Genomic DNA, 26,331 nt, shown 5'->3' with positions numbered 1-26,331 from the left:
TGTGTGTGTGTGTGTGTGTGTGTGTGTGTGTGTGTGTGTGTGTGTGTGTGTGTGTGTGTGTGTGTGTGTGTGTGTGTGTGTGTGTGTGTGTGTGTGTGTGTGTGTGTGTGTGTGTGTGTGTGTGTGTGTGTGTGTGTGTGTGTGTGTGTGTGTGTGTGTGTGTGTGTGTGTGTGTTCCCTGTGAGTCTTATGTAATATTAACGCTGCAACATGCAAAGCTGCACCCTCATCCTCAACAAGCCCGGCATGCAATCTTTCTGTTTGCGCCACCCGTTGGGTAGCGGAGCCGTGTCAACCTGATGTCAGCAGTGTAACAGCAAAGTGTGAAATGACGCTCCTGTAGGATGTCAGGATGAGATGAAACTGCCAAAACACAGTCTCAGTGAGGGTTTCACCAAAGAGAAGTTTGATCCAGAGGAATAGTCCACAGAAAGTGCAAAACAAAGTGTTGGTCATTCCAGAATCTTGAACAGTTTTAGCTGATTAGGGACTCAACCTGACATCGATCTGATCAGAGGAGCTGTGAATCCAGGTTTGAATGGATGTGTGGTGTCCTCATCTGCAGGACTGAGCTCCAGCCTTAATCAAAGCCTTTCAGCATTTCACAGTCAGTCATTACTTCAATGGCACAGGAAAAGCAAACCAGCAGAGTGGATTAAACTCCTCAGAGTGACAGTTTGTAGGATCACGGTGTGAATCAAAATGAGTCAAATCGCATACAACCACTATGTGCCTCCAGCCACTGTTTCAGCTATTTACTTCATATACTGTAGTTATTTCAAGTATATTTCATATGTTCCTTAGGCTGATGGTCATTGTGCAAAGATGACTAGTACTTGTGCAGCTGCTTAGGGCGTCGACTTTGTTTGCTTTGTTTCAGATCAAGGACACACAGGAAATCAAATTCCAAGCGAATCAAAATGTACAATTAGATATAAAAGCCATGTTGAAATATTTGTTCCACTTGCTCATAAATCTCTGGTGGTGGGAGTGATCAAAACTGTAAAAAGGGACAACTAAATAATGAGGAACAATGGCTTATTAGCAGCCTTAGTCATATTTTGTGGCCACAAAAACCAACGAAACTGGCAGTTGAATTTCAAGACATTATTTCAAGAAGATGTGCTGCCTTCAGACAGGCAACCTGCCAAATTTAGACCAAAGATTTCTCTATCACAAACCTTTTACAACATGAGCACCTAAAACAATCTTATTTTTAATGCATTTCTAGATGTTTGGTTGTAAATTGCCATATTAAGGGAAATTAATATTAATAATTGATGTTCTACAGTTCTGTTTTGGCTAAGAAGAGGTTCTGTTGATCTGAATGTTCCTGTCGCTGTGGAGCTTTACTGTAGTTCCTGTAGCCCAGCACCTCCATCTTTGTTTTGTTGCTTTGCTGCTTTTTTTCTGTTCCTTTCAGTGTAACGGAATGTGTGGAATGTACTTGGCTAGTTATCAGGCCTGCCATCAGGGTCTTCATTGGTTTGTGGTAACTGCGAGAGCAAAGCCAGGGTTCAGTCGAGAGTAAGGTTCTTTGTGTTGTAAATGTGGTCTTCACTCCAGGCCTCGCCCCTCCATCAAGAGTCATCACGGCCGGAGGAGCACCATATGTGACCGTTTTGTTTTTGCGTACGCCTCCAATGTTGCGCGAATATTCTCAGAATATCTTTTACAAATGCACTGAGCTCAGTGTTGTGGCTGAGATGTACTGGTCTTTTCACAGTGTTCTCTCTGTCTACTTTTAAATGGCCTCATTGTGTTTCGGATGTCGGAGGCGATGACGCAAAGCAAGTCTGGGAGAAAACATGTCTGGAATTCTTGCAGGGTTTAAGGTCTTAAAGTGAGGATGTTGTTTAGTATTCATCATCAAGTAGTGAACTGAAAATGAAAGTTGAGTCAGAAGATAATAGATCTTGGATGTAACCATTTTTTGGTCACTGAAGTTCATCAGCGTCATCTTCTGCCAAATATATGAGGGTTTTAAATCAAGGATCTCCAGCGAAATGAGCAGAATGTTGTCGTTGCCGTTGATAATGTTGTCAGCAACAATGAAGCATGGAAAGCTTGAAATGCTCATAAATGGTTGCTGGTAACTGGCTACTGATGATGATGATGGTGTGAGGAAGACAGAGCGGGGAGATATAGAATGATCTGAATTGAATTGAACTTCCCACAAAAATAGGAAACCAAGCACTAGCCCATCACACCGAAAGCTCCACAGTAATCTCCCGGATCATCGCAAACGACATTAGTGACATTTCAAGAGATCTTCTCCGTATCGTCAGTCTGCTGTTGTCCAAATGTCTGCGGTGAATTCACTGCATTGCGCTTCCTGTTTGTAGTAACATAAAACGATATATCATACAATATCACAAATTGAGACAGCTTCCTCTTCCTTATTATCCACCTCTGTTCAAAAGACAACATATTAGAAACACCTACATACCATAGGCCTAATCCAAGTCTACCCAATCATAATAACATAACCGCCTGCTTGCAAAATAACCACAGAGCTAAATCAACACTCGTCTGACGCAGTGTCAATATAAACGGAATGCGATAAGGTTCATAAAGGTGGGACTTCTGGTTGTGCTGATTTATTGGCTAGCAAAGCTGCCTTCATATACAGTACAGGGCCTGAATAGCACAGAGGACAAATATTGCTTCATTCTGGCTTTTGTGCTATGTGTATGTGTGTGTGTGTGTGTGTGTGTGCACTTGAAGGATGTGATAAGGTATTAAATGTTATCGTATACATTCGTGTATGTGAGTCTTGGCCTTTGCCGAAATACTTTCCCATCCCTGATCTACATTAATAACAATTTCGCAAAGAGTCATTCACATTTTCACTTTTTTTGACATGAAAATCTCTCTAATATAACATCTCTCTCATAGCCCTTGAGAGGACCCAAATACCTGTTACAGCTGTAGTTTGTTGTAGCTGTAGTTTGTTCCAGGGCAGGAAGGGTTATGAGCTAAGAGTCTTTAAGATATATCTATTTTTCTTGGTTTCACTTACAGAAGAGAAAGTGTAACTAAATAGTGTTGACTATGGGCCAAAGCAGCAGGAAACGTGAGCAAAGTTCCTTACCTTTGCTTTTGTACTTGGCCAGTGGCTGGTGTTTATGTCCCTCCCTAGCCATTAGGCTCTCTCCTCAGTCTCCCTTTCCTGTCTCGGAAAAGCCTCCAGTCTGAGATGGATGCCCCATTCTACGTGTCTCTTAGTCAGACAGACTAAGGAGCCCTTATCCAGCAGCCCAATAAAGCAGTCAGTGTGAGGCCTGGAATTAAATGCTTCCTGTGTCTCTTTATGGCGAGAGTTGACTAATAGCGTTCCTCCCAAGGTTAATGTTTGATAGAGGAGTGCCGGGGCGAGCCAGAGAATCACAGAGCGCCACTCTTCTCTATCTCTGGCAGGCGCAGGACGCCAAGGATCCCCGGGACTGGCTCTTTAACTGCATAAAGAAGTGTGTTGTCGCTGGTTATCTTAATAAACGCAGACGTTACAGTTACATCTACAGTCCAAAAATTAGTTTGTAGCAATCTTGGTATGAAGTTGTTCTCTCGAGTGTGTCCAAAACAACAAACTCCTGGAAACCTGTTCTTACCATTTATCATTTGTCATTGTTTTGGACTTGACAGCTTTTCAGGTATGACTTGAAAGAAAAGTAATGTATGTCACCAAGTGTTTGTTAGACAGGTTTTATGGGATCTAGCTCTTATATCCTGAGCCGGTAATATTTGGAATGGTGCCTCTTTAGCGTGAGTTAGTTGTTTTAGAAGCCATACAGTCTGGCTCTATCCAAACAGTAATATTATCCTGTTTGCAATATATTTTCCTCATGCCCCTTTGTGTGCCTCTTCACATAAATTCCTGCTGCATTGCTATGTTGTTAAAATTTCCATCAGCTGTCATCCACAACACTTATCTCTCCTGTATTATGAAAAAAGTATTTGTAAATCGTGATCCGTCCACCAGGAAGATTTCTTTCATTTCCACTGATACAATAACTAAGCTTATAAATGATATTTTGGCAAGGATTCAGACTTTTTTCTTGGGCTACATTTCCTCATTCCTCTCTTGTTTTGGCTTTGGATGCGTGCACACTTCTCTGTGAACATTGTTGTCAATCAAATAGGCATTAGCATGGATCCAGCTGCGCATAAATGCCCGCAGGATGTATAAAGAATCAGAGACGGCGTTCTGTGCCGACCTTCCTCTCAAAAACATCATCTGCGATACTTCTTATTTTGCCGAGTCATGGATATACCTGGCCGGGGGATCAGTGCTGACCTTAGGAGTCCTAAATTTAAAGATCATGCTGGTAGTAGATGAGGTTATGAGTGCCGTTCCTCCACAGAAAAATGTGGAGGGTAAGAAAAGCTGTTAACGCAAGGCAGACGAAGTGCTGTCGTGACTCATTGTTGCAGCAGCATCTATCCAACCGGAACTGTGATCCAGCCCACTCAGACTTCCACTAGACCCAGCACGTCGACTGAAGCGGAGGGAGTCAATTTGAGCTTTTACATCACTTAAGATGATAACACGTCGTTTTTTCACTGGGAGATTCAAATGATTTTCATGAGAAAGCCTGGATTCCTTTTGGTTTTGGTGTTAATCTAAACCCCCACTAAATCTTAACACACCCACAATTCTGTCGTGTTCTCTTCTCTTAGCGAGAGTGCGACTGTTTAAGTCCGCCTCTTCCGATTCATTGTCTTGTTAGTGATTCACAGCAAAAAGAGACAAGAGTCAGTGTGATGAAGAGTAATTATGATGAAGCACTGAAAGGGAAAATGACAGAAAACACATCCTTCATTGTGTAAACAAGGCAGCCTTCATCAGCTCTGAGACTGGAACTCGCTGATCTTTACCCCTTAGAATACTGGACGCACTGTAAACCAGCTTAGACGTGTTTAGCTGTGGTCGATTTAAAGTAACTTTCACAACAAAGATACAAGGTCACACCAGAAATATATGTGATATTTTCAGCAAGACTTAGATGCAATTTCCAAAAGTGTGAAAATCGTTGATATTACCAGGCACAGCGGCACAGTGTTGTCGCAGCAAGAGCATCTCTGGTTGTTTCTTTGTGGAGGTTCCATGTTTTCCCCGTGCTTGTGTGGGTCTCTCTCTTCTTTGTGCCCTAGTTTCCTCCAACAAAACTGTGCTGCCTTTGCCCTTGATGAAGTCACTAGACTGTTGACCTGAAGTCATGCTCCTAGGAGTTAGGAGCTCCTTAAACATAGAATAAGTCAAATGCAGAGGGAAAAAATCCGAATGAGGATAGATGAAGTGTAAACCATCAACAACAAAAAAGCTATAGGCCTTATTAACCACTCAAGCCTGTAATCAAAAATATTACTTTTACTTTGTCTATTTCCTGTTCTACTGAGCTCATTCTGACAGTCAGCATTGCATTTTGTGGGTTTGTTTTGTTTTCAGGAGACCTGAAGTCATGCCTAAAATTGATGATTATTAAGTATCTGGATTTAGCAAACAGAAACTGAGACTGACAACAAAACCCAAACAAAATGTGTTTGTATCATAAGGGTACCTCGTATGTGTGTCTTTAGCCGTTTTTTGCTTGTCGATGTACTGTGTGACCTTTTATTTATGAAGTTATAGCTATTTCCAGCAGCTTCGTCCAGAGTAGAGTACCCCCACCGTTGTTTACCGGTCATTTTCCACTCTGTGAAGTGCTATTTCTGGGTAAGGGGCGCCTGCTACTCCACCAACTCCACTCCCACGGGGGGCAGAGGCGTCTCTTTATCTTAGGGAACCCGGCAGTCACTTAATTATGATTTATTTCTTCTGTTTGTGGCAGTGGCATGTATATTTTGGATCCATTTAACCAAAACATTTACCAAAAAGCCAGTACTGAGTCTGAATGTACAGTAGTTCCTGTTTCTTTAGGTTAAACTAAATGTAGAATCAAGCATAAGAGACTATATCTGAATATGTCTGGTGATTGTAGTCCATGTCATCTGTCCTGCTCTATGCTTGTTTGTCAGGAGCAGTCCATACTGTTAAAGCTTCAGCCTCTTTGTTGTTTATTATAAATGTGTGTGCGCCTGTGTGGTACCCAGTGATGTAATGCTGACTCAGACCGAGTGCGTCAGCAGCTGCTGCCTGTGACTGAAGACAGAGACCTGTATGCAGAGGAAAAGAGATTTAGAAGGAGGGGAGGGCTGGTTGGTGTGTGGGTGATGTTGAGCGTGACTGGGTTAGATTAAAATAGAACCGTAGCAATTGTCTTTTTATTTCCCATCATGCCACACATTATCGATTTGACATCCACCTATGTCTATCTCTACTGTTATTCTCAGATGATCCTTATAGAGGTTCTCTTTGTAGTTTATTTATAAGTCAGTCTCTTTTGTATAGTGAATGTAGCCTACAAGATGCCAAGAAACCAGAAACACAACAGCACAACACAACCTTTTTATACAGAAGCAACTGTCGTGTAACCTCCCACTATTACTGTGTCTCAACATACCTCCTTTCTGTTTTCAGGCCCAAATCGCTTTCCTACAGGGGGAGAGGAAAGGCCAGGAGAACCTGAAGAAAGACCTTGTGAGGAGGATCAAAATGCTGGAGTATGCGCTCAAGCAAGAGAGGTTGGTGCCTTTACTGCCCGTTACCATTTCCCCCCCCCCCACTCCCGCCCCCAGGAGCAACTGCAGCGCTCCCATGTTGTGTAGAGCCCTAAAAATACATTCCTGCCTCTTGAGAAATATTGAAGCGTGAGATTCTCGTATGCTCGTCAAATCAACATCTGCTGCACCTGTACAGAGCGGCTGCAACTCTCGGTATAGCTTTACCTCCAGTCCCGTTTGTTTATTTGTCCTTTTAGGTATCTATAGTATATTTATTCAAACCCAGCAGCAGATTTCCGTGAAAATTGTGGTTGGATTTGGTCGTGGAGCAAGTGAGCAGAGAAAGACGGGACATGTTGAGAGAGAGAGAGAGAAAGAGGTTAATGTCCTGCAACAGAGGTCCCCAGCTAGAATCCAACCAAGGATGTAGCTGTCACCAGTGTGTGTGTCGGTTTCTTTATATACTGAGCCACCAGATGCCCCATTGTAACAATATGATATGAGTTATTCCAGTATAGTTGATGATGTTTGGATTGTGATGCATGTTGAACATTTTCTTTTATTGACAACAGATTGATAGTATTGTGCAGCTTTGGTGGAGGAATGAGCTCCCTTCAGTGATTTCTACCTCCAAGACTATTTAAATAATTGTGTACTAAGGGCTAACTGGCCTTTCAAATGATTAAATCCCAGCTAATCCGTGTTTATATTCTACACTTTCTAGTAAAGTGTCTCAGATGGCGTGTGTCAGTGGTAGCACTAATGGAGTTAGATCAGATTCCCCTGAGTCCAGCTCGTGTGAAGTCTATGGACATGAGCATGTGTAGGCAGGAAGGCTTTGTTTGCTGTAGGATGCTCCCTCCACAGAGGAAAGACTGGACAGGAAAGGAGACTTCTCTCTCCGGCTAAGACAAGGTCACTGTAGAAGCTTTGTTTCTTCAGTATACCAGCAAATTTACGTTGTTTTCATTGTCCTGTGCGCCACGCTGACCTGCTATCCTTGACTCACGGCTGCACCCAAGAGCGGAGAAATAGCGGTGATGTCACTATGTCGCTCCCAATGTGACATTAAGCTGTCAAGTGGGTCGTGCAGCCTCAATCAGAAGTGGTAGTGCATATGGGCAGCATAATTTTTACCATGGCGCCTCAGCGATTATGTCATCTGTAGAGGTTTGCCCTCTAATTAAGGCCCTTCTATTGTATAATGTAGTTGAGTGTCTCTGCTTAGCTCAGAAGCAATTCACTGCATTATCAATAAAACAGTTGGGTGTGACATTGTGTGAGATGAATTGGTGTGTCTGTGTAATCAGTGTATATACTACAGGTAGAGGAGGCGCTGTGGAGAAGATGTGTGGTGTGGGAATTCTATCAGATTTTATATAATCAACAAAGTCATGTGTGGATTTTGGAAAGTTAAGAATTGGCAAATGAAAACTGAGATTGCCAGCTCAGAAAATGCCAGCAGTGCCAAAGTGTAGCTGCAGGAATCCTGTTCATTTGAGCTGCGAGTGGGAGAGTGTCCCGGCTAATAAGGGTTGTCACACAACCGAGTCAGACAGGTGTCAGAATAAGTTAGTCCTTTGTCACCCCTTTAGTCTGCCAAAGGTTAGTTCAATTTTGCCTACCTCTGCTCTGTCAACATAAACATCATAATTAGGTTTGGTTTGTAATCCTCCTCTAGCTCTCTGTGGTGTGTATTTATCGACTTTACTCCAGTGATATCACCACGAGCTCTTTCTCAGGAGCAACACTTAACCTGGAATTACTACCGCTCTCTTTGGTTGCTAGGCAACAGGTCGTGTCTCCCAGGGTATCTGAAAGCAATATCAGATGTGGCTTTGTGAATACAGGATGTGCCTAATTTAAAATGAATTTGATTTTGATGGAGGTGCTTCCTCTGGCTCAGTGGGCGGAGTGGAGGTGTTGAGAAACGGAGCATGAGGTCTCTTGGTTCCTCATTACTACTGATGTGCGCATGTGTGTGTGCAGTCAATTGAAAAACTGCATTAGTTTGGTCAGTGTTTTATTATTGCAAAGGCTAAGACTATTTATGCTATATGCTATAGATGATGTCACAAGCTACCAAAATGCCATATTTGGTCATATACAAGGATTTATGGTGGAGAGGTTGCACATCGTTCATTCAAAAGATGATCTCTCATTGTTTTGATGTTTGTGGTGGATAGTGCCATCTTCTACATGAATCCAAAATGTGTTGAGACCTGATGGCTGTGATGTGGAGCTTGAACTTTCCTAAATTCACCTCCATATGATTGAAAAGCCTCTCATCCATTATGCATGAAATGATTTCACTTCCACTAAAACGACTTCATTCATCATTATTGTCAAGTGTTAATAACTTAATTGCTTGACCACTCTACATAACTGGAGTGTTGAGTGAAGCCTTCTGTGACACTTTGTTATTCCCAAGAACCTCACTCAATGTCCCCACAGATTATGAGTAGGAAATACCTTGTAAATGCACTGATTCAAAAGAAACTCTGTGTCACTACTGGCGTTTGGTAATATTACACTTTACTGGATACACAGCCTTAGAGCGGCGATCAGCTTCTATGTTAAATATTATGTCCATATCCGGCCTGGTGTGATAGTTCAGCTCCTGTCAGGTTCTGATAGAAATATCAAGCACTCTCATCACGATAGAAATGTTTCATTACTGGATAAAAGCTTTTTCATGTCGCTGTTTAACGATACTGGGACAAATGTGAAGAACTGCAAGCTCACAGTGTCTCTCTGCATGCTCAGTCTAAGTGTGTTAACTGCATTTCTGTATGTGTTATACATGCATATATTTGAATTAATTACTGAAATAACAATTAACATGCTGTCACCCTGCTTCTACCCCCTTGAGAATTGGAAAAGAGAAGACAAGTAATGAAAATTTAAGCTAAATGTCAGCTAAATATTGCTGCTCCTCACTGCCAGATTTCAAAATGAAAATGATTTAGTGTAGTTGAAAAGTGAATCTGAATGACTTTATGAGAAGTAAATGGTTGAGATGACTTTTAAGTATATCCCAGATTTTGTTTAATGCCTTGTTGTTGAATCATTTCTAGTCTACTGCTTATTAATGTGTCTGTCTGCCTGTTTTTTTTCCTTCCAGAGCGAAATACCACAAGTTAAAATATGGGACAGAGTTAAATCAAGGTGACATGAAACCCCCGAGCTATGACTCTGGTAAGTCGATGCAACCTGAAAGAACAAACTCCACCTCTGTGCGCTGAATCACCGCGGGATTGGCGTGTTCACATACCTTCAAGTGGCAGGAGTGTTATGCTGGTAAAGGCTGCGCTCGTGTTGAATCTTGTTTGGCTCAACGATTTTCGACAGTGTTGTTCACTTAATGGTGAAGAAACGCCGTTGTTGATACTGACACATTATGAAATGGAAAATCAATAATGAGCCATTTTCCGTAACACAAACATAGAGACACACATATACACACAGCACACCCAAACGAATCATTAGCCACTTCATTAACTTACTGTTTACGTTTTGGTATTGCCCAACTTCCATTTCAAGTGTCTGTTCTTACCTTGTGCACGTCATCATAATTTCAGTCCCTCGTGTTCAAGTCCTTTTTTCTATCATTAAAGTCAGATTGCGATATTTGTTCTCCTCCTTCCTCATCTCTATTCATGATGGCTGTTTCAAAGCTCCAGAGCCCTTGAAGTGTTGATGAATGAGGGAGGTGGGGGAGTGAAGCGGGGAGGTGTTTGATGGAGGGGGTGGAAGGAGAGACGAGTAGTGGGAGGTGTTGCACGTATGGTGACGCACCTGCCTGCTCCTCGCACTCCTGCATTGGGGCTGACCCACTTTTGAGGCACCAAAGCAACCCCTCGCCCGCACAGACATTTGCATTCTCCACGTACTCGCCCACACAGACACACACACACACACAGAGCCTCTCTCACCTTATCTAAATGTTATTAATGCGCGTCTCTGTGCCCCATGCAGAAATCTCAGTTGATTTGTGACCAGAATGCTGACAATTTTGAATATCAAAGTAATCTTTGAGTCACACTGTTGTTACATTGTCTCTAATGTCAGTAAATGTTAACGGTCATAGTGATCATTGTTTTTGTGGATTACACACACACACACACACACACACACACACACACACACACACACACACACACACACACACACACACTCTCTTTCTAGTATGTCATGGGATCTGGTTAGAGCAGAGAAAAGCCAAAGGTGTTTGAATGCATCATCTTGTTTTGGCATCGAGACAGAGCCTTGGCTGATGGCTGCAAATTCTCCCTTCTGCTTCTAGTGCTACTGTGCTTGTTTAATTAGGCAAAATGTATGTGGATTAAGCTAATTGTTTAAGTTGCCAAATAAAAATTTGGATCGAAATCTAGCTATCAACTAAAAGACCTCCTGATAACTGATCATACTGTCATCACATATTTGAATATTTTTGAATCAAATTGCAAGTGCATATGTAAATCTGATCTCAGTGTCATAATCTAAAGCAAAACAATACGTCTTTTTCCCCAGATGGCCCCCCTCTACTTAACTATAATCCTTTGTTGACTTAGTGAGAGCAGCTGAGCGCTGATTGTGTGTAGTCGCCAGGGTGCCGTAATGCAGGAATGTTGTTTACAGAGTGGAATTAATGTCAGCGGCGGCTGTGTTGTTATTTGTGGAGCTCTGATTTGTGTCCTTTTTGTCTCCTCCAGATGAGGCCAATGAGAATGAGACTTCTGGGTCTCTTAACAATCAGCTGTCGTGGAAGCAAGGCCGCCAACTCCTCAGACAGTGAGTACACACGAGCAAGCATTCATTGGGTGAATATCACTGCACAAATATACATAAAGGATCAATCCTGCCACTAGTGTCGAGACATTATTCTGCCGGCAATGCTATGGGCAAAAGAAAAAAATCAGTGGGGAAGAGCTCCCTCACATGGGCAGCAGCAGTCATTGCATGCTCTTTGTGACTTCAGGAGAGTATGTTCATGATATGATTAGAGACTGCAGTCAGCATGTCTAAATAAAGCTCCAGCCTTTCTAACAGATACCATCAGGCAGCCTCACACATCATCTGCCCCAACATGCTGGCCGATGAGGCAGCCAATTTATTCTAGTGTGTGCCTTTCGAGGGACGGATCAATAATGTGCTGAGATAGCCCACCTCCCCACCCCCAGGGGGAGGGGTGACGAGGATCTGAACTTGCACCCAACAGAGCCGATAATGTTAACGGCACTGGTGCCAGAGGACAATTACACATTTGACAGGAACAAGTGTCGTACTTCTGCAACATGTTATGTTGTCACCATGGTATTTTCTGCCTTCTCATTCAAGCTTTTTACCTGGTTTCACTCTATGTACAGTTGATTCCCAATAATGGTGATATTCACCTACCAAATGCAACCAGTTTATGCTTGGTTTTGACGTGTTGCAGGTACCTGCAGGAGGTGGGCTACACAGACACCATCCTGGATGTGAAGTCCCAGCGGGTCCGAGCGCTGCTGGGTCTGGCCGGGGATGGAGGCGGGAGGACGGGCGAACAGACCAGTGCCGAGCCTTTGGTCAATGGGACAGATACGTCAACGGGCATGGGCACCAGAGGGTGAGTTTAATGAGCATAGGGGCAGTGCAGATTTACAATGTTATTACTTTTCTTCAAATGTTTTGCTGTTGTTATGGCACAAACACAAAGTCACAGCATAGTGAAATACAATGGGTGTACATTCCTGAGATGCATACATCGTCCTTTTCATATCTGTGCATCATAATTAGAACATTCTTCAGATGCTCCAATTAGTAAAAAGCCTGGTTATTCCCCAAAGCGTCTTCATTTGCAATTTTTGTTCAATTATACGATTAAGTAGAGCATATTGTAATCACAAGTTATGTTCATGTCTCTTATCTTTCTATTTCAATAGGAAATCTGAGCTCTCTGACACCAGCGCCGTGCTGGAGGCCTTCAAGTTCATAGAGAGTGCAGCTGCAGAGTTCAGCGATGAAGATGACGAAGATGATAGCGAAGGGAAGGACAGGACTATCGTGGAGTCTAGGACGGTAAGAAAGTCGCGCGCCTTCATTTCAAGTCGCACAAATTCAATTAGTTGTCGCCGAATCATCTAAACTACCCCTTTTTGCCCTTCCCCAGATCTTGAGGAAGAAGCCGGCGTCGTCATCATCATCATCACTGCCCGCCAGCATGGACACCAGTGAGGACCCGGACACAGAGGAGGCACTGAAAGGGTTTGACTTCCTGTCTAGTCCTGATGAAATGGACACCTCACCGGAGTCCAGGGGCACGGGGGACGGCACAGACTGGGGTGAGTCAGGATGCAGTGTCTGTCAAGAAAAGCATGAAGTTGGAAATACACTTTTTATGTTGCTACCTCTTTTAGACACATTTTTATATGCATAAGTTATAAAAAGACATAATTCCTCTGTTGCTCAGTGAAATGTAGTGATTTTGTTTTCTGTGGAAATCTAGCTCCAACATTGACATCATTGTTAATCGCTTTGTCTGTGTAAACCTCATAATTTACCCGTTTCCCCAAAGCACATAGTTTGGTGATTGTTCATGAGAAGTCATCATTCACACGTCATGCTGTGGTCATAAATCATGATGCCGAGTTTCTCTGTTTTAACCCATAGTGTGTGATCTCTTCCACTGTGTGTTCCCATAGCCAAAGCCTGTGACCACACTGTCTCTCCCACCGCTGTGTTGGTGTGTCGTCAAATCTACCTGATTCCCTCGAGTCTCTGACATGAATCCTACAGGTCCTTAGACTAAAGATGGGGAAATGGGTCTCGATGACTCAGGCTGAGGCGTTTCTTTGTATTTGGAATTGAATTTGAGTATTTATACAGTAGTTTAAACAAACCATTTCATTTGACCTTTCATGAGTCACGGGTACCCAATTATTTCAAAATATAATCAAGCTGCTAAGATTTCAGTAGCCAAATTTCTCATGACGTGGGTTCCAAATGTCTAAATAAAAATATGACCCACCTGGCTTCCTTCCCACAAGATTTTCTAAAATAAAAACCCCAAAAGTTGAATGCGATGGCGTTCATACTGGGCTTTTTTATATATCCTTATTTGAAGAAAAGGCTGTAAAGGCCTCGAGCTCTCCGTGAAAGCCTTCTAACTTTCTCCAAGCGCCGAAAATGTTACACATGCGTAGAATCCTTCAGGAGAGCCTGAATGAGGTCCCTGCACCTCGCCCAGCCCCTTCGCGGGCCTCGACCAGGGCAGTGCCTCAACAGCCTCTCGGTCTGGTTTTGTTCCCCTGTGTAGAGAAGGACGAGCAAGGTCCCATATCTGAGGCCTGGGATGTGGACCAGGGCCTGATAACCAAACTCAAGGAGCAGTACAGAAAGGAGCGCAAGGGGAAAAAGGGGGTGAAGAGTAAGTCTTGATAGGCGCTGCTGCCTCCCTCTTCCTCTCTCTGTAGAGCCTGACTTTCCTGAGTTCAGCCAAAAAAGCCTCAAATCCAAATACAACACCTTCACTCTTCTCCTCATCTCCTTCCCTAGCTGCTCCTTATTCCTGTTCCTTCGATCTGTTCTCTGTCTGCCATTTCACACCTCCCCGGATATGTGTGATGTGTTTTATGTTTATGTGTTATGATTGTCTGTACCCATACAAAAACTAAAAAGAGCTGCATGCCTTTTTGTCCCACTTAAGTGTTTTGATTTGGGTTTTCTTCCCACATCCTCATCTTGTCCACATACTGAGAGATCAGAGTACTTGTCAGTCTTGTTGACCGGTCCATATGTCTCCCATCTGGGCTTCGACTTGCTTCTAAAAGTCATCTTGTTTCCTCCATTCTCTGCAGTCATAAACACATAATTATCACTAACATCTCTACCTGTCTGATACTATAGTAATACGTTTAACAGGTTTTTTTTGTTATAATTTTACAGCAATTACAGCTCAGTGGCGTGTTAGCAATTCAGCTAAATAGCACAGACCTTGAGAGCCCTGAGATTTTCCCTATAAGGCCCAAGCTCTGCCTTTTCCCGCCCTGCTTTCACTGCGATCCAGTCATTAAATCTTCTCACCTATCACAGTTGGCGCTTCTTCCTCACTCAGTTTACGCGTATCATCCCTTTTTTTTTTACACTTTTACGTTCTCCCGCTCTGGTTTTTAGCACAGTTCCATTTTTTGCTCCTCACGACCTGTCGGCGCTTTTTCACTTCTGTGGGTGTGTGGCACAGATCATCTGATTAAAAAAGGGGTTGTTTTCCTTTTAAGATTTGATTCTCTGTGGTAAATGTGCTATAATGTTGGCATATTAATCAGTCCTTGAGAGTCTTAGATAAAATCCAACTGTATTTTATACTACTCTACCCACTCGCCTTTCTTGAAAATCGTTTTGTACCTTTTTAATTCTTCTAACACGTAATCTGCCTTTACGTCTTTATTTTCTCTTTATTGATTTTCCTTCCCTTTCAGTGCTTCCTTCCCTCCACATTCATTCCGCTCTTTTTTTTCCCATCATATTCTCAGTTTATTCAAAATGACCTTTCATTGATTTTTACGTTCGGCATCATATTTTTTTCCTCTTCATCGCTGTGTGCCTGTTTGTTAATGTTGTTAACCTGACGTGTTGAACAGGGCCCAACCGGTCCAAGCTGCAGGACATGCTGGCTAATTTAAGAGACGCCGAGGATATGTCCCACATGCAGCCTCCGTCAGCCCCGCAAGCTCGCCCTAACGTGGCCCGGTTCAACGAGCACGAGGCGAACCGCACGGATGAAGGTGACTTAAGAGCGACTTGACTCTAAAACAGCAGCCGATTGTAAATTCCGCTGTTTATAATTATTATTTTTCTGTTATTTTCCCCAGTTGAGGCGCTGACCTTCCCGCCCACCTCAGGGAAGTCCTTCATTATGGGCGCAGACGAGGCCATGGAGAGCGAGCTCGGCCTAGGGGAGCTGGCGGGGCTCACTGTGGCCAACGAGGCTGACAGCCTGTCATATGATGTAAGTAGGCAGGGGTGGAAAAAGATTATAATAGTCATGGAACAGTCTCCTGAGGGCACGTTCTTTCTGTTCACATTACCGACGTCCTTTAGTGAAGCCGCTCCATCGTTGCACAACTTTGCTATGTCACGTCACTCTCAGAAGAGTTTTGCACAGCTATTTTTAAGTTGATAACACAATACATGCCTTCAGTGTGGCAAGTACGTTAGCAGCTGTTTTACTCGGAAAGAACTATAGGTCACCTTTGGGTTAGAGAGATAAATGAATCATAATCTACTATTCCATTTAAAAAGAATAACACCATTACAAATGCATGTAATTATTCATCAATATGAGCCCACAATGCAGCTCAGCTTTCTGGGTCATAAATGGCAAATGAAATAAATGATATAAATAAATGATATTGAAGTAGTAAGATAAAATATTTATAGTCTAAAATACTATTGTTATGAAAATAGGCACATTATTTCTACCTCGCTACGGCTAAATTTTGATGATTTAACAAACAATTATGAGTTGGGATTGGGAACTTGGGAACAGAATTGTATGTTCATAGCACCCCAGTCTTTGGCCCCTGGGTGTCTTTTAAGTCAAAAGAGTATAAAATGCAGCTGTTACTTGAGGGTCATGATGTTAAGTCCTGTCTTCTGCTCGCATGTCCTGTCCTCAGATTGGTAACAATAAGGATGCCATGAGGAAGACGTGGAACCCAAAGTTCACTCTGCGGAGCCATTTTGATGGGATTCGTGCTCTGGTGTTCCACCCTGTGGAGCCCGTCCTGATCACTGCTTCAGAGGATCACACACTCAAGATGTGGAACCTCCAAAAGACGGCTCCTGTCAAGAAGTAAGCACGCCTCTGCTCAAGCTGAACACCTCCTGATGTGTGTGCTACGACGACCCGGGCCCAAGCATATTTCTCATTAATTCCCTTTGTCACCTAGACTTTCTCCTGCCTCTTTGGAACAAAGTGCCCAATTTTATACTCAGGCAGCAACACTCAGGCAGCACTGCACCAGGAGCAGCACAGTGATGTCATACACACACTGCTCACAGTGTACAAGAAAGAATTTCATTTTTAAATAAAGATAAATAGCGAAAACAAAGGTTTAGCCTCATCAGAGAACAAGCAACAGATCGGAGCATTCTGTCCTGGGAAATCAAAGGGCTGTTAATGTGAGGGGGTGGAGTGGATTACGTCATTATCGTAGTTTTTTCTCTCACAGCAGGAAATGTTCTGACCCTCGTTGAGTTGACACACTGATATTGACCAACTCTCTCTCCCTCTGCAGGAGTGCATCTTTAGACGTGGAACCAATTTACACATTCAGGGCCCACAGGTAACAATGTCACACATAAATACGGTCATATTTGTTTAGCCTTGTATTGGATTCAATTCAAAAGTATGTAACACTGTCCCTGTCTCACTCACAGGGGGGCTGTGCTGAGTGTGGTCATGAGCAGCACAGGGGATCAGTGTTTCAGCGGAGGGGTTGACGGGACCATCCAATGCTGGAACACCCCCAACGCCAACATCGACCCCTACGACTCCTACGGTACCAGAGTTGTACATTGTAGATATGTATACATAGATGGTTCTAAAGCAGATGAGAGTTAAACTGGTCCTGGTTTTATTGTGTGTTCTGTGACAGAGCCATCAGTGCTGCGTGGGCCGTTGTGTGGACACACTGACTCAGTGTGGGGCTTGGTGTACAGTAGCGCCCACCAGCGCCTCCTTTCCTGCTCTGCAGATGGAACCGTGAGACTCTGGGATGCCAACAGCACCTCCCCCGCTTTAGCAGTATTCAACGACAATAAAAGTAGGGACTTCTACAGACTTGTCTTTTCATGTTGTTTACATTTGTTATCTATAAGTTGTCTTCATTGAAATCACTCAAACTCTGTGCTTTGTCCAGAGCTGGGCGTTCCCTCCTCAGTCGACCTGGTTTGCAGTGAGCCGGCTCACATGGTCACATCCTTCACCAATGGACAGATCGGCCTCTTCAACATGGAGACCCGCCAGTTGGTTCTCAGCCTGGAGTCCAGTTTGGAGCCAGGTAGGACCGGAGTTGTGGGTCACAAGCATGAGCTGCACAAGAATGACATGAATGACAACAGATCACGAGTGGTATAATTGCTGGATACTTATGTGGCACCAGTGGTTTTTAGAGTTTGACTCGATAACACTGAAACTCTATTTGATTTCCAATTGAGTCATGATTTGCATACAGCATTTCTTTCTTTAACTTCCTTACCCTGATATATTCTCAGTCAGTTAATGCTGCTGTCAGTAAGATGCAACTGTTTTCTACCCTCTAGTGGAGGCAGTAGGAAGGTACAACACTTCAACAACATCATTGCAAACCAAAACAGATTTCAGACCTGAGGCAGTATATCATTAGGTGGCAACATGGATTAAGCGGCTTGCGTCTCTCTGTTTTGAGTCAGTGTGACCGGTGATGATATCTCAGTTTGGCTCTCTGACTTCTGTGTGATGTTTAATGTTTTGTCTGTCTTGAACCAGGCGCTCCCTGTCAAATCAATAAGGTCCTCAGCCACCCCACCCTTCCCATCACCATCACGGCACAGGAAGACAGACACATCAAGTTCTTTGACAATAACAGTGGGAAGCTGATCCACTCCATGGTGGCCCACCTGGATGCCGTCACCAGCTTAGCTGTGGACCCCAACGGACTTTATCTGATGTCAGGCAGTGAGTATCCACCACATATTCCCACATAATCATCTGAAAGGCTTCTTCAGGTCTAGTGTGGAGAAAAGGTCACAACATTTATTCCCATTTGACAGACACGTCCATCATTGGACAGCCAAGATTGCACAATGCTATTTTACTAAGGGATGTGATGTCATCTCATGTTCTTAAAGGATAATTACACAGAATTTTAACACATTAAATGGCGACTGGCGCAAGCTGCTCTGTAGTTTGTTACCGTAGTGACAAATAAGGCTTCTCCATATGTTTCTTAATGTGTTTGTGATGTCTTACCAATTTTAGATCCTCCTGTGCATCGAACATTATTACTTTATGTTGCCACTATTTTTCAAAGCAAAAGAAAACAGTCGCCTGAGTTCTTCCCTGCTGTTTGTATTGTTTTCACCTTAAACCCTTGCTGCCCTCCGCAGGTCACGACTGCTCCATCCGTCTGTGGAACCTGGAGAATAAAACCTGCATCCAGGAGTTCACAGCTCACAGGAAGAAGTTTGAGGAGTCCATCCACGACGTGGCTTTCCATCCGTCAAAATGCTACATTGCTAGCGCGGGGGCAGACGCCCTCGCCAAGGTGTTCGTATGACGCGGAGCTGCTCCTGTCCCTGCGGCGCCGCTCTCCGACTGGGCCTCCCCGTGATCAGGGACCAATAGAGACACACGAGGGGAAGGACCGTCAGACACGGGTCCAGTCCCCACCTCACATCGCCCTCTCTCTGGCCACTGGTTTCCCATTGGACAGGAAGACTGCATAGCCGCTGGCCTCAAAACAGGCAGCGACTAGAAGGGGCAGGGAGGCCAGTCAGGAGGAGAGCTGTCCCCCTCCCCGCCCTCCCCCCCACACTCACACACACAAACACACAAACACACACATACACACACACACACGGCTCTCCAGTCCCCCCCATCTACCATCCAGGCAGGCCTGGGTGTGACTGGTCACAGCCTCCCCCTCCCACTCCTCCCCCAGCACCTACACAGACAAACTAAAACTCAACCTCCATAACTAGGAGGCTCAGGACAAGTGTTAAAGAGTGTGGATTGGACAAACGAGGTCCTCTGCCCCTACGACTTCATGCTCACCCTGAATCTCCTGAGCCCCCGCGACCTTCCCCCCTCAGACGAGTGCGGCCGGGGGGGTGGGGTGGTAGGGGGCGGGGCTTCTTTCTTCAAGTCAGGTTTTGTGTTGTGTCGTTCTAGAAATGTCCGGGGGTACTGAAGGCTTGCTGAGAGTCGTCACGGAAGCCTCTCCCGTGGCATTTCGCTTCCACGACGACCTCTCGCTCGCCAGACTGCCTTTATTTTTCCTTTTTAAAAACACTTATTGACAAAATGTGCCTTTGCTTTAAAAAGGTCTTGAAAATGTTATTTTAACAAGCTTTTTTTTTTTTTGGGGGGGGGGGCGAGCGAGTGAGGCAGAGAGGCTGGAGCCGGTTCGTCACAATGTTGTCCATTTTAACATAACATCGGATGTAAAATTACAAATGCTTATAATAAACAAAATATATATTCAGTCTTAAAGAGTTTCCTGTGCAGAGTTTGAGTGCTCCTTTTTGATAAGTGTGGCCGGGGGGGGGAAAATCAGTTTTGTTCAGCTGGCAGAATGATACACACACACACCGTTAAATATATTGCCTGTTTGTTAGATTTTCAAGTAATTGTACATTTCAGAGGTATGATTACGCGCATATGTCTCCCAAGTAAACCATTTTGGTTATATATTTACAATTCAAACTTCTAGATGTCCAGTTTAGGAATAACTAATTGATTTTTTGGCCAGTTTGCTCTTGTTTGAATTGAATGGCTTGTTACTGTATGTAGTTTTTCCCCAGTACTGTGGACATGTCTGATGTGATGTAACATGTCCAAGTATTTACAGTAGTCCAATGATTAGCTGGGACATTAGTTTTACTGTAGGACCATCACTCAAGTGAAGAGACCTGTCCTCACTACCCAGACCTGCAGTTATAGTTTACTGTAAAACAATGTGAGGAGAAATACAACTCGTGCAAGGCGTCCGTGTAGAGTTCAGCTTCAAATGAGCCATTTTCTCAGTCACTGGTTTGTATATGAAAGTATGTTCAAAATAAAACCTGCTGTAAAATGTTCAACGGGGTCTTATGGTAATTATTTGTACTCTAACCTGGAGGGGGCGGGGCGGTGAGGTAATGAGTCAAGTAGAATGCTGCCATGTTGGATTCTCTTCATTTTTTCTTTTTATTACAAATTGCAACACAAAAAATACAGATTAATCATTTGAACTTTATAAGCGAAAGGCTTTTTTAATATGTATATGTACAAAACAGGACATAACTGGAAGAAAATCATAAATATACTTTAGACAAAACCGAGATACGCCTGCCGTGTTAAAAGCAGCCGCGATATTAGAAAATAACGATTGCTTTTGTTCATTAAAAGCAGAGTAACCATCTGCCATCGCTTTATTCCTTATAAGGTAAATGAGTGTGTAACTGTGTGCGAGTGTTGACTCCTCATCTCTTGTTTTGTGTTGCAGGTTTGAAAGGGATACCTTTCAAATAGGCGTCAGTCTTTGAGGAACTTAACAATGTCCCTACTATCAAATCTCTCCTGTTAGGAAGATCAAAATGCACCAATTCTAAAAAAACAAAAAACAAGTATGTCCTCTTTACAGAAGATTGCATCAAAAGCACCCTATGAAGTTTCTGCGTTATGTGGAGCAGTAAGAAGAAGTGCTAGGCATGCGTAATATCTACATTTCTCAGCAGGCACCATATATCCCACCATATAGGGTCACCTTATGTTTGTTAATTACATGACATCATCTTTCTTCTCTCTGCGTATCTGTGAGGTTGGGGGCCATCACGTTTATCGGCACTTTTAGATTTGATGGCCGCAATACGTAATCCTAACAGTCCTCCCTGTTCAAACGTGCGGCACTACAGCCAATCCAGCGCCACCATCTGGCCAACATGATGAGTTTATTTACAATTGGAGATCTGCTAGTCGGTCTGCCCTGTTTTACGGAATTACCTGGTTGAATTGATAAACCGCTGTGTCAAATTTGTTGTCCAGGTAACTCGGTAAATCTCCGTAAACACAGCCTAAAGCCCGTTACCCCCTGTTACCCCCATCACCACTCCATCCCCACTCCCCTATCGCTATCTATTCCCTCAGTTTCTGGGCTGCGAGTTGAACTCCTGGCAGATGTTGTTGATGATCTTGGGCACAAATTTGTAGAGGTTGTCGAACTCGTCCACAAAGAAGGAGTGCTCCTTGTCGGGGTCCGTGGCGATGTACTCCAGCTCGTCCTGGGCTGCCCAGGCGATGCCGATGGAGTAGGCGATGACACCTGGAGGACAGGAGACACACGCATGACTCAAGTGTGCTTGTTACATGAAACACAAACTCAATGACACCACGATGAGGGAATAGGTGGTCTTGTTTATACAGTTTTTAGTTGATTCAGTAAGTTATGACCTTTGATCCCCCACGCCCCCCTCACCTTGGCGATGGACGGCCAGCGAAGGTGCCCTGACGTCGTCGTAGGAGCGCCCGTCTGTAATGACGATCATAATCTTGCGTTTGTTGGGCTTGGATTTGCTGAAGAGCTGCTCTGCTGCGTAGGTGATGGCAGCGCCGGTGCTGGTCCCTCCGCTCCAGTAGTTGATGCGTTTGATGGCATTCAGCAGCTCGGCCTTGTTGTTGTGCTGGCCAAAGGCGAACTCCAGCCTCTGCTCGTAGGTGTACTGCACGGCTCCCACCCGCGTGTCCGTGTCGGAGATCTCAAACTCCCTCGTGACGTTGGCCACGAATTGCAGCACCGTGCGGAAGTTCCCCGTCCCCACGCTGCTGGAGCCGTCGATGACGAAGGCGATGTCGTTGGCGTTGAGGCAGGTTTTGCTGCACAGCAGGCGGTCGGTGTCGCACACGCGCTTCACCAGAGGCTGCACAGCTTTCCTCAGGGCAAACCAGCTGGACACGGGCAATGAGTAGAAGCCGTTTGTCCGACACACAGCCTGTGGGACGAAGCGACACACACAGTCTGTCAAAGTGAAGTAGTGTTAACCTCACTGCAGTGATCTGTGATGACACCCTACCTTGTCTACAAAATTGGCCTCCACCAGGTTCTGTTTCTCATTGTCATCAGCACCCTCTATGGTGACAAAAAATATATTGATGCCGGACTCCCTTGCCAGCCGAGAGGCCTCCTCCACCTTGTCTGTGGGCCAGCCGTCCACCAGCACCACGGCCACGTTGGGAGCCCCTCCTCGGTTGCCGTTGGCGTCACTGAAGTACTGCTTGTTGATGAAGGAGAGAGCCTTTCCTGTCAGGGCACCAGAGGGCAGCATGGGGACAGTCAGAATGATGTTACATCCACTTTATAAGCTTCTCTGGTCACAGCACACATATGGATTTTGAAAGTAACATAAGCAGAACCAATGGATTCTTCACAAAGCTTCAGAATATCTTACGACTACGATATTTGTATCTCTTATCAGAAACAGTGACCGCATCGAGTATCATGGTTGGCATGGTCACAGTGTGGCCAGTGGTCTGAGGCGCCGTATTTGCAGGGACAGGACCGAATCTGTTGAGGGCCAAGGAGGCTCTAACAAACGTTCACATTGTTGCCTGATGAAAGAGGACTTCTGGGCAAACACGGGAGACTATTTGTATCAGTATGGAAAATGAAGCAAGTTATAAAAGATGCATGTGGCGATGAAAGCATGCTGACACACACAACAGAGCAGAAAGGCAGCATTTACTCTGCATGCTGACCCCCCCTGGGCTGGTAAACAAAACCAAGATAAAAACACAGCTCACAGAAGCAGGACTGTAATTTAGCCAAGAGAGACTCACAGCAGATTTAGATTTAATTCCATCCCTGCATGTAAAAATGTGACTGGCTTGTAAAGCGATGTGATAAATGCAGCCCTTTTTGCTTTCACACTTATGTTTGTAGGCTGGCATCTAGGTCACTCACCCACGTTGGAGAGGCCTCCCTTCTGGACAATCTTATCTATGGCCGCCCGCGTGTCTCTGGAGTTGGAGAACGTCTTCAGGCTGAACTCTGTCATGGGGTCGTCCCTTTCACAAAAGGACAGTCAGAGGGTAATGACTAACTGCCCCCCCGGCGTGAGTTAATAACAGAACAAGCAGATCAAGCTTACCCGTATTGGATGATGCCCATCATGGGTCCAGCCACGCCCACATTGATGGCCTGAGACACCTCAGCTAAGAAGTCCTTCTGGATCTTAAAGCGACGCTTCCCGATGCTCCAGCTGCCGTCCATCAGGAAGGCGAGGTCCACCTTACAATCTGCAGGACCAGGAACGAACACACTACACTCAGTATTGTGCTTGTATTGCGCAACATGTATTTAGAGGTCATAGGGTCATACTTGGGTCTCCCTGTGACACAGGCTCAGGAACTCTCAGGACAGGCTCTTGCTCTCTTACATTGAACCCTGAAACACAGGAAATCTTTACAGTGGAATCCTTCACTCTGAAATAAGAAATCTTCATCCTACTTTACTCAAGAACTGGACTTGCAACTTCCAACATTTTCAACATTTTATTCCACATTGTCCCCTTATTCTGGACATTGTTAAATTAACATCTGTACTAAATTCTATACTAATACTCTATTTTTGCTAGAAATGCATAGTTGTACCTTTGCAGTTGATCACATAGTTTCATCACAGCAGTTATTTTTTAACAAAACCCCATTGGACAGGAAACATGATTTACTCAGCCAATTCAATCCTATTTGTCACGTTCTTAAAACACAACTACAAAGTAAAAAAAAAGAAAGAAAGCAAGAAAAGTCTGTGAAAGTAGAGAATACGTGCACTTTAGTATGGGCGTAATTGCCCTTTAATAAGGGCGCAGACTGTCCTGTCCTGTCGCTAGAGATCCTTATACTTACACTCCCATCACGTATTACAGGCCTGGTGTATGTTATGGCAAAATTATACCAAACACAAACTGATTTGAGCCTCAGCCAGCCACGCCATTTGACTTTTTTTCTCCAAATCCTCACAATTACAGGTCACGTAGAAACCCAGATGCTTTCCAATAAGCTGGCTTTCCCCTCCGTTAGATTTACGAACAAAGCGTCTCCTTTAATAGGCGGGAAGAAACATTTGCTGCAGTTTGAATCATCTCACCTGATTCATAAAGGTTTGCCTCTGGCTTCCAGGTATCCACCGGCTCCACTGCAGAGAGAAAAGATCAAAGAAAGTTACACCATATAGCAATGCAACACCAAATTACACTTCAATGGGCTTAGATTGTGACTGATAAATTCTGAGCCTGACATAAGTGTTCAGGGACTGTAAGAAGTTGAGCAAATCCTCAACTGTGACAATAACATTCCAAAGGTGAGACCTGCAAGATGGACACAGTGGGTGACTATGTAAGGATTATGTACCTGCTGTAATTTCTGTCCATGATTGTATTTGGGAACTAGCTCCACCCTGCTGACCTGATTTACCCTCCAAAATATGTTTAAGGCTTTAGCTGGAACATAGTTTGCCTCATATCACCTATGGAGGATTTCTTCTACAGGGCTGGGATCAAATCCCTTAACAATATTGGCAGAAATGTGTCAAGTTGCAGGCAAATTATGTTTTAAACCCCAATGCTTCTAAGTTAGATATTTCTAGCTGGGCTCAAAATTCATCAATCTAACCTAGCCACGAACATTTCCACCAGCCGTCCTCAGTCGTCACGGCTCTCACCTCTGGTATGAGTTCCATCCAGCGACACTTTACGGTTGATGTCTGAGTCGGTTGATCGTGGCGCTAAAAGTAAAGACTCATCAGTCGTCACACAATGAAACTCGGGACACATCAGACACGCAAGAAAACACATCGTGGCAGAACAGCCGCCTGTCCGTCTCAGGCCTTTTCATTTGGTCGGATGTGTGGTTGTATTTTTGTGGCGCGTGCTGGAAATGCCAAGGCTGCTGGGTTCTCCTAAACCGTGTCTATTCTGTCTAAGATAGAAAAGTCTGGGCTGTGTCATCAAAACACATGGAACCATAGCCTGTAATCTGAATGTGAGGGCTTGGTCCATGCCCTTTTGCAGCCTGTCAGCATGCCATGCAGCAGGCTTTGTGTTTTCTAGTGTAAGAATCCATTAAATGTTGATATGGGTCGGTCTCATGGTGGGGCTGTAATTACCTTTTGTTTACATTTTGATCTATAGCCTTTGAACAGTGACTGTAGATTGTTTTGTAGCGCCTATAATTTTGAGTCAACTATCCCAAATCTTGTGTATGTAGAATGTCTGGACCAAGCCAGACAAAAGACGTATCTTTGTAACTTTGATATTTCTCAAGATTTTGCTATAACTGCCTGCCAAAGTTGAGTGGGCGTGGCTTATTCTTCAAAACGTGCTGTGCTCACTACTACTGTGAAAAATAAACCATCGATCGACCTGATGGTGGCGCTATGACAACCACAGTTACATTTTCTCAATAACTTCGGAACCTGACATGGTAGAATCAAAACATTGGCAACATTTGTCAGCCATGGCAGAGGTATGCGCTCTCTGACTGCCTTCTAGTATGAAACGATGAACAGAGTTTGATACAAAGGCGTCTTGAATCGACACAATTAGAAACAACATCAAACCTCAACCCCCAAGAGTAGTGTTAGTTCCCAGGAAAGAGAATGGAAAACACTTACGGTACACTCCAAGGTTATAATACCAGCGCTCAAAATCTGAGATATCAGGCCTGTGATCCCGAGCTAGAGGAGGATATTGTGAAAACCCATTAGTTTTCCTCAGAATGCACACATTTCCATGGTTGTGATTGGTCACAGACATTCCCCTCGACCTATCCCAAACCATTGAAGAGAATGACTTTTTTCACAGACTCCTCCCCTCTCTGATATATCGTCCATATATCACAGGAATGTCTCATACGGCAGGAAGATGGCGTGTACTAAAGCATCCTGAGAGACGCTCATCAACTCCAACACATACATGATCAGCAGATGCCAAACAGACAGACATGCTGCG

The 26,331-nt window shown here is 44.2% G+C and overlaps 2 protein-coding genes across 7 annotated transcripts in view; one reads left to right on the top strand and one right to left on the bottom strand.

Annotated features, from left to right (window-relative positions):
• strn (striatin, calmodulin binding protein) overlaps window positions 1-20,430 on the top strand; it is a 26,460-nt gene extending 6,030 nt beyond the window's left edge. Inside the window, exons 2-17 of the mRNA XM_076162273.1 lie at window positions 6,521-6,624; window positions 9,728-9,801; window positions 11,319-11,397; window positions 12,044-12,211; window positions 12,528-12,663; window positions 12,755-12,926; window positions 13,901-14,011; window positions 15,225-15,368; window positions 15,456-15,592; window positions 16,263-16,438; window positions 16,884-16,931; window positions 17,026-17,147; window positions 17,244-17,411; window positions 17,508-17,648; window positions 18,116-18,304; window positions 18,736-20,430. Coding sequence (XP_076018388.1) covers window positions 6,521-6,624; window positions 9,728-9,801; window positions 11,319-11,397; window positions 12,044-12,211; window positions 12,528-12,663; window positions 12,755-12,926; window positions 13,901-14,011; window positions 15,225-15,368; window positions 15,456-15,592; window positions 16,263-16,438; window positions 16,884-16,931; window positions 17,026-17,147; window positions 17,244-17,411; window positions 17,508-17,648; window positions 18,116-18,304; window positions 18,736-18,905 — 2,139 coding nt within the window. The 3' untranslated portion in view covers window positions 18,906-20,430. The remainder of the gene's footprint in view (window positions 1-6,520; window positions 6,625-9,727; window positions 9,802-11,318; window positions 11,398-12,043; window positions 12,212-12,527; window positions 12,664-12,754; window positions 12,927-13,900; window positions 14,012-15,224; window positions 15,369-15,455; window positions 15,593-16,262; window positions 16,439-16,883; window positions 16,932-17,025; window positions 17,148-17,243; window positions 17,412-17,507; window positions 17,649-18,115; window positions 18,305-18,735) is intronic.
• Window positions 20,155-26,331, bottom strand: part of vit (vitrin) — a 20,295-nt gene continuing 14,118 nt past the window's right edge. For 5 of the 6 annotated variants that reach the window (XM_076162215.1, XM_076162243.1, XM_076162252.1 and 2 more), the window contains 9 exons: window positions 25,995-26,057; window positions 25,044-25,106; window positions 24,471-24,518; window positions 23,703-23,768; window positions 23,473-23,620; window positions 23,286-23,389; window positions 22,399-22,625; window positions 21,804-22,317; window positions 20,155-21,650 (listed from right to left, as the gene is read on the bottom strand). In XM_076162215.1, the coding sequence (XP_076018330.1) occupies window positions 21,472-21,650; window positions 21,804-22,317; window positions 22,399-22,625; window positions 23,286-23,389; window positions 23,473-23,620; window positions 23,703-23,768; window positions 24,471-24,518; window positions 25,044-25,106; window positions 25,995-26,057 (1,412 nt within the window). In that variant the 3' untranslated portion in view covers window positions 20,155-21,471. The remainder of the gene's footprint in view (window positions 21,651-21,803; window positions 22,318-22,398; window positions 22,626-23,285; window positions 23,390-23,472; window positions 23,621-23,702; window positions 23,769-24,470; window positions 24,519-25,043; window positions 25,107-25,994; window positions 26,058-26,331) is intronic. The other variant, XM_076162234.1, reaches the window with a different exon arrangement.

This window comes from Genypterus blacodes, unplaced genomic scaffold, assembly GCF_046128005.1.
Source record: "Genypterus blacodes isolate CSIRO-AG114 ecotype Tasmania unplaced genomic scaffold, CSIRO-AGI_Gbla_v1 ptg000012l_1, whole genome shotgun sequence".
NCBI lineage: Eukaryota > Metazoa > Chordata > Actinopteri > Ophidiiformes > Ophidiidae > Genypterus > Genypterus blacodes.
The sequence above is the reverse complement of the archived record's forward strand: the minus strand, read 5'-3'. Positions and strand labels throughout refer to the sequence as shown.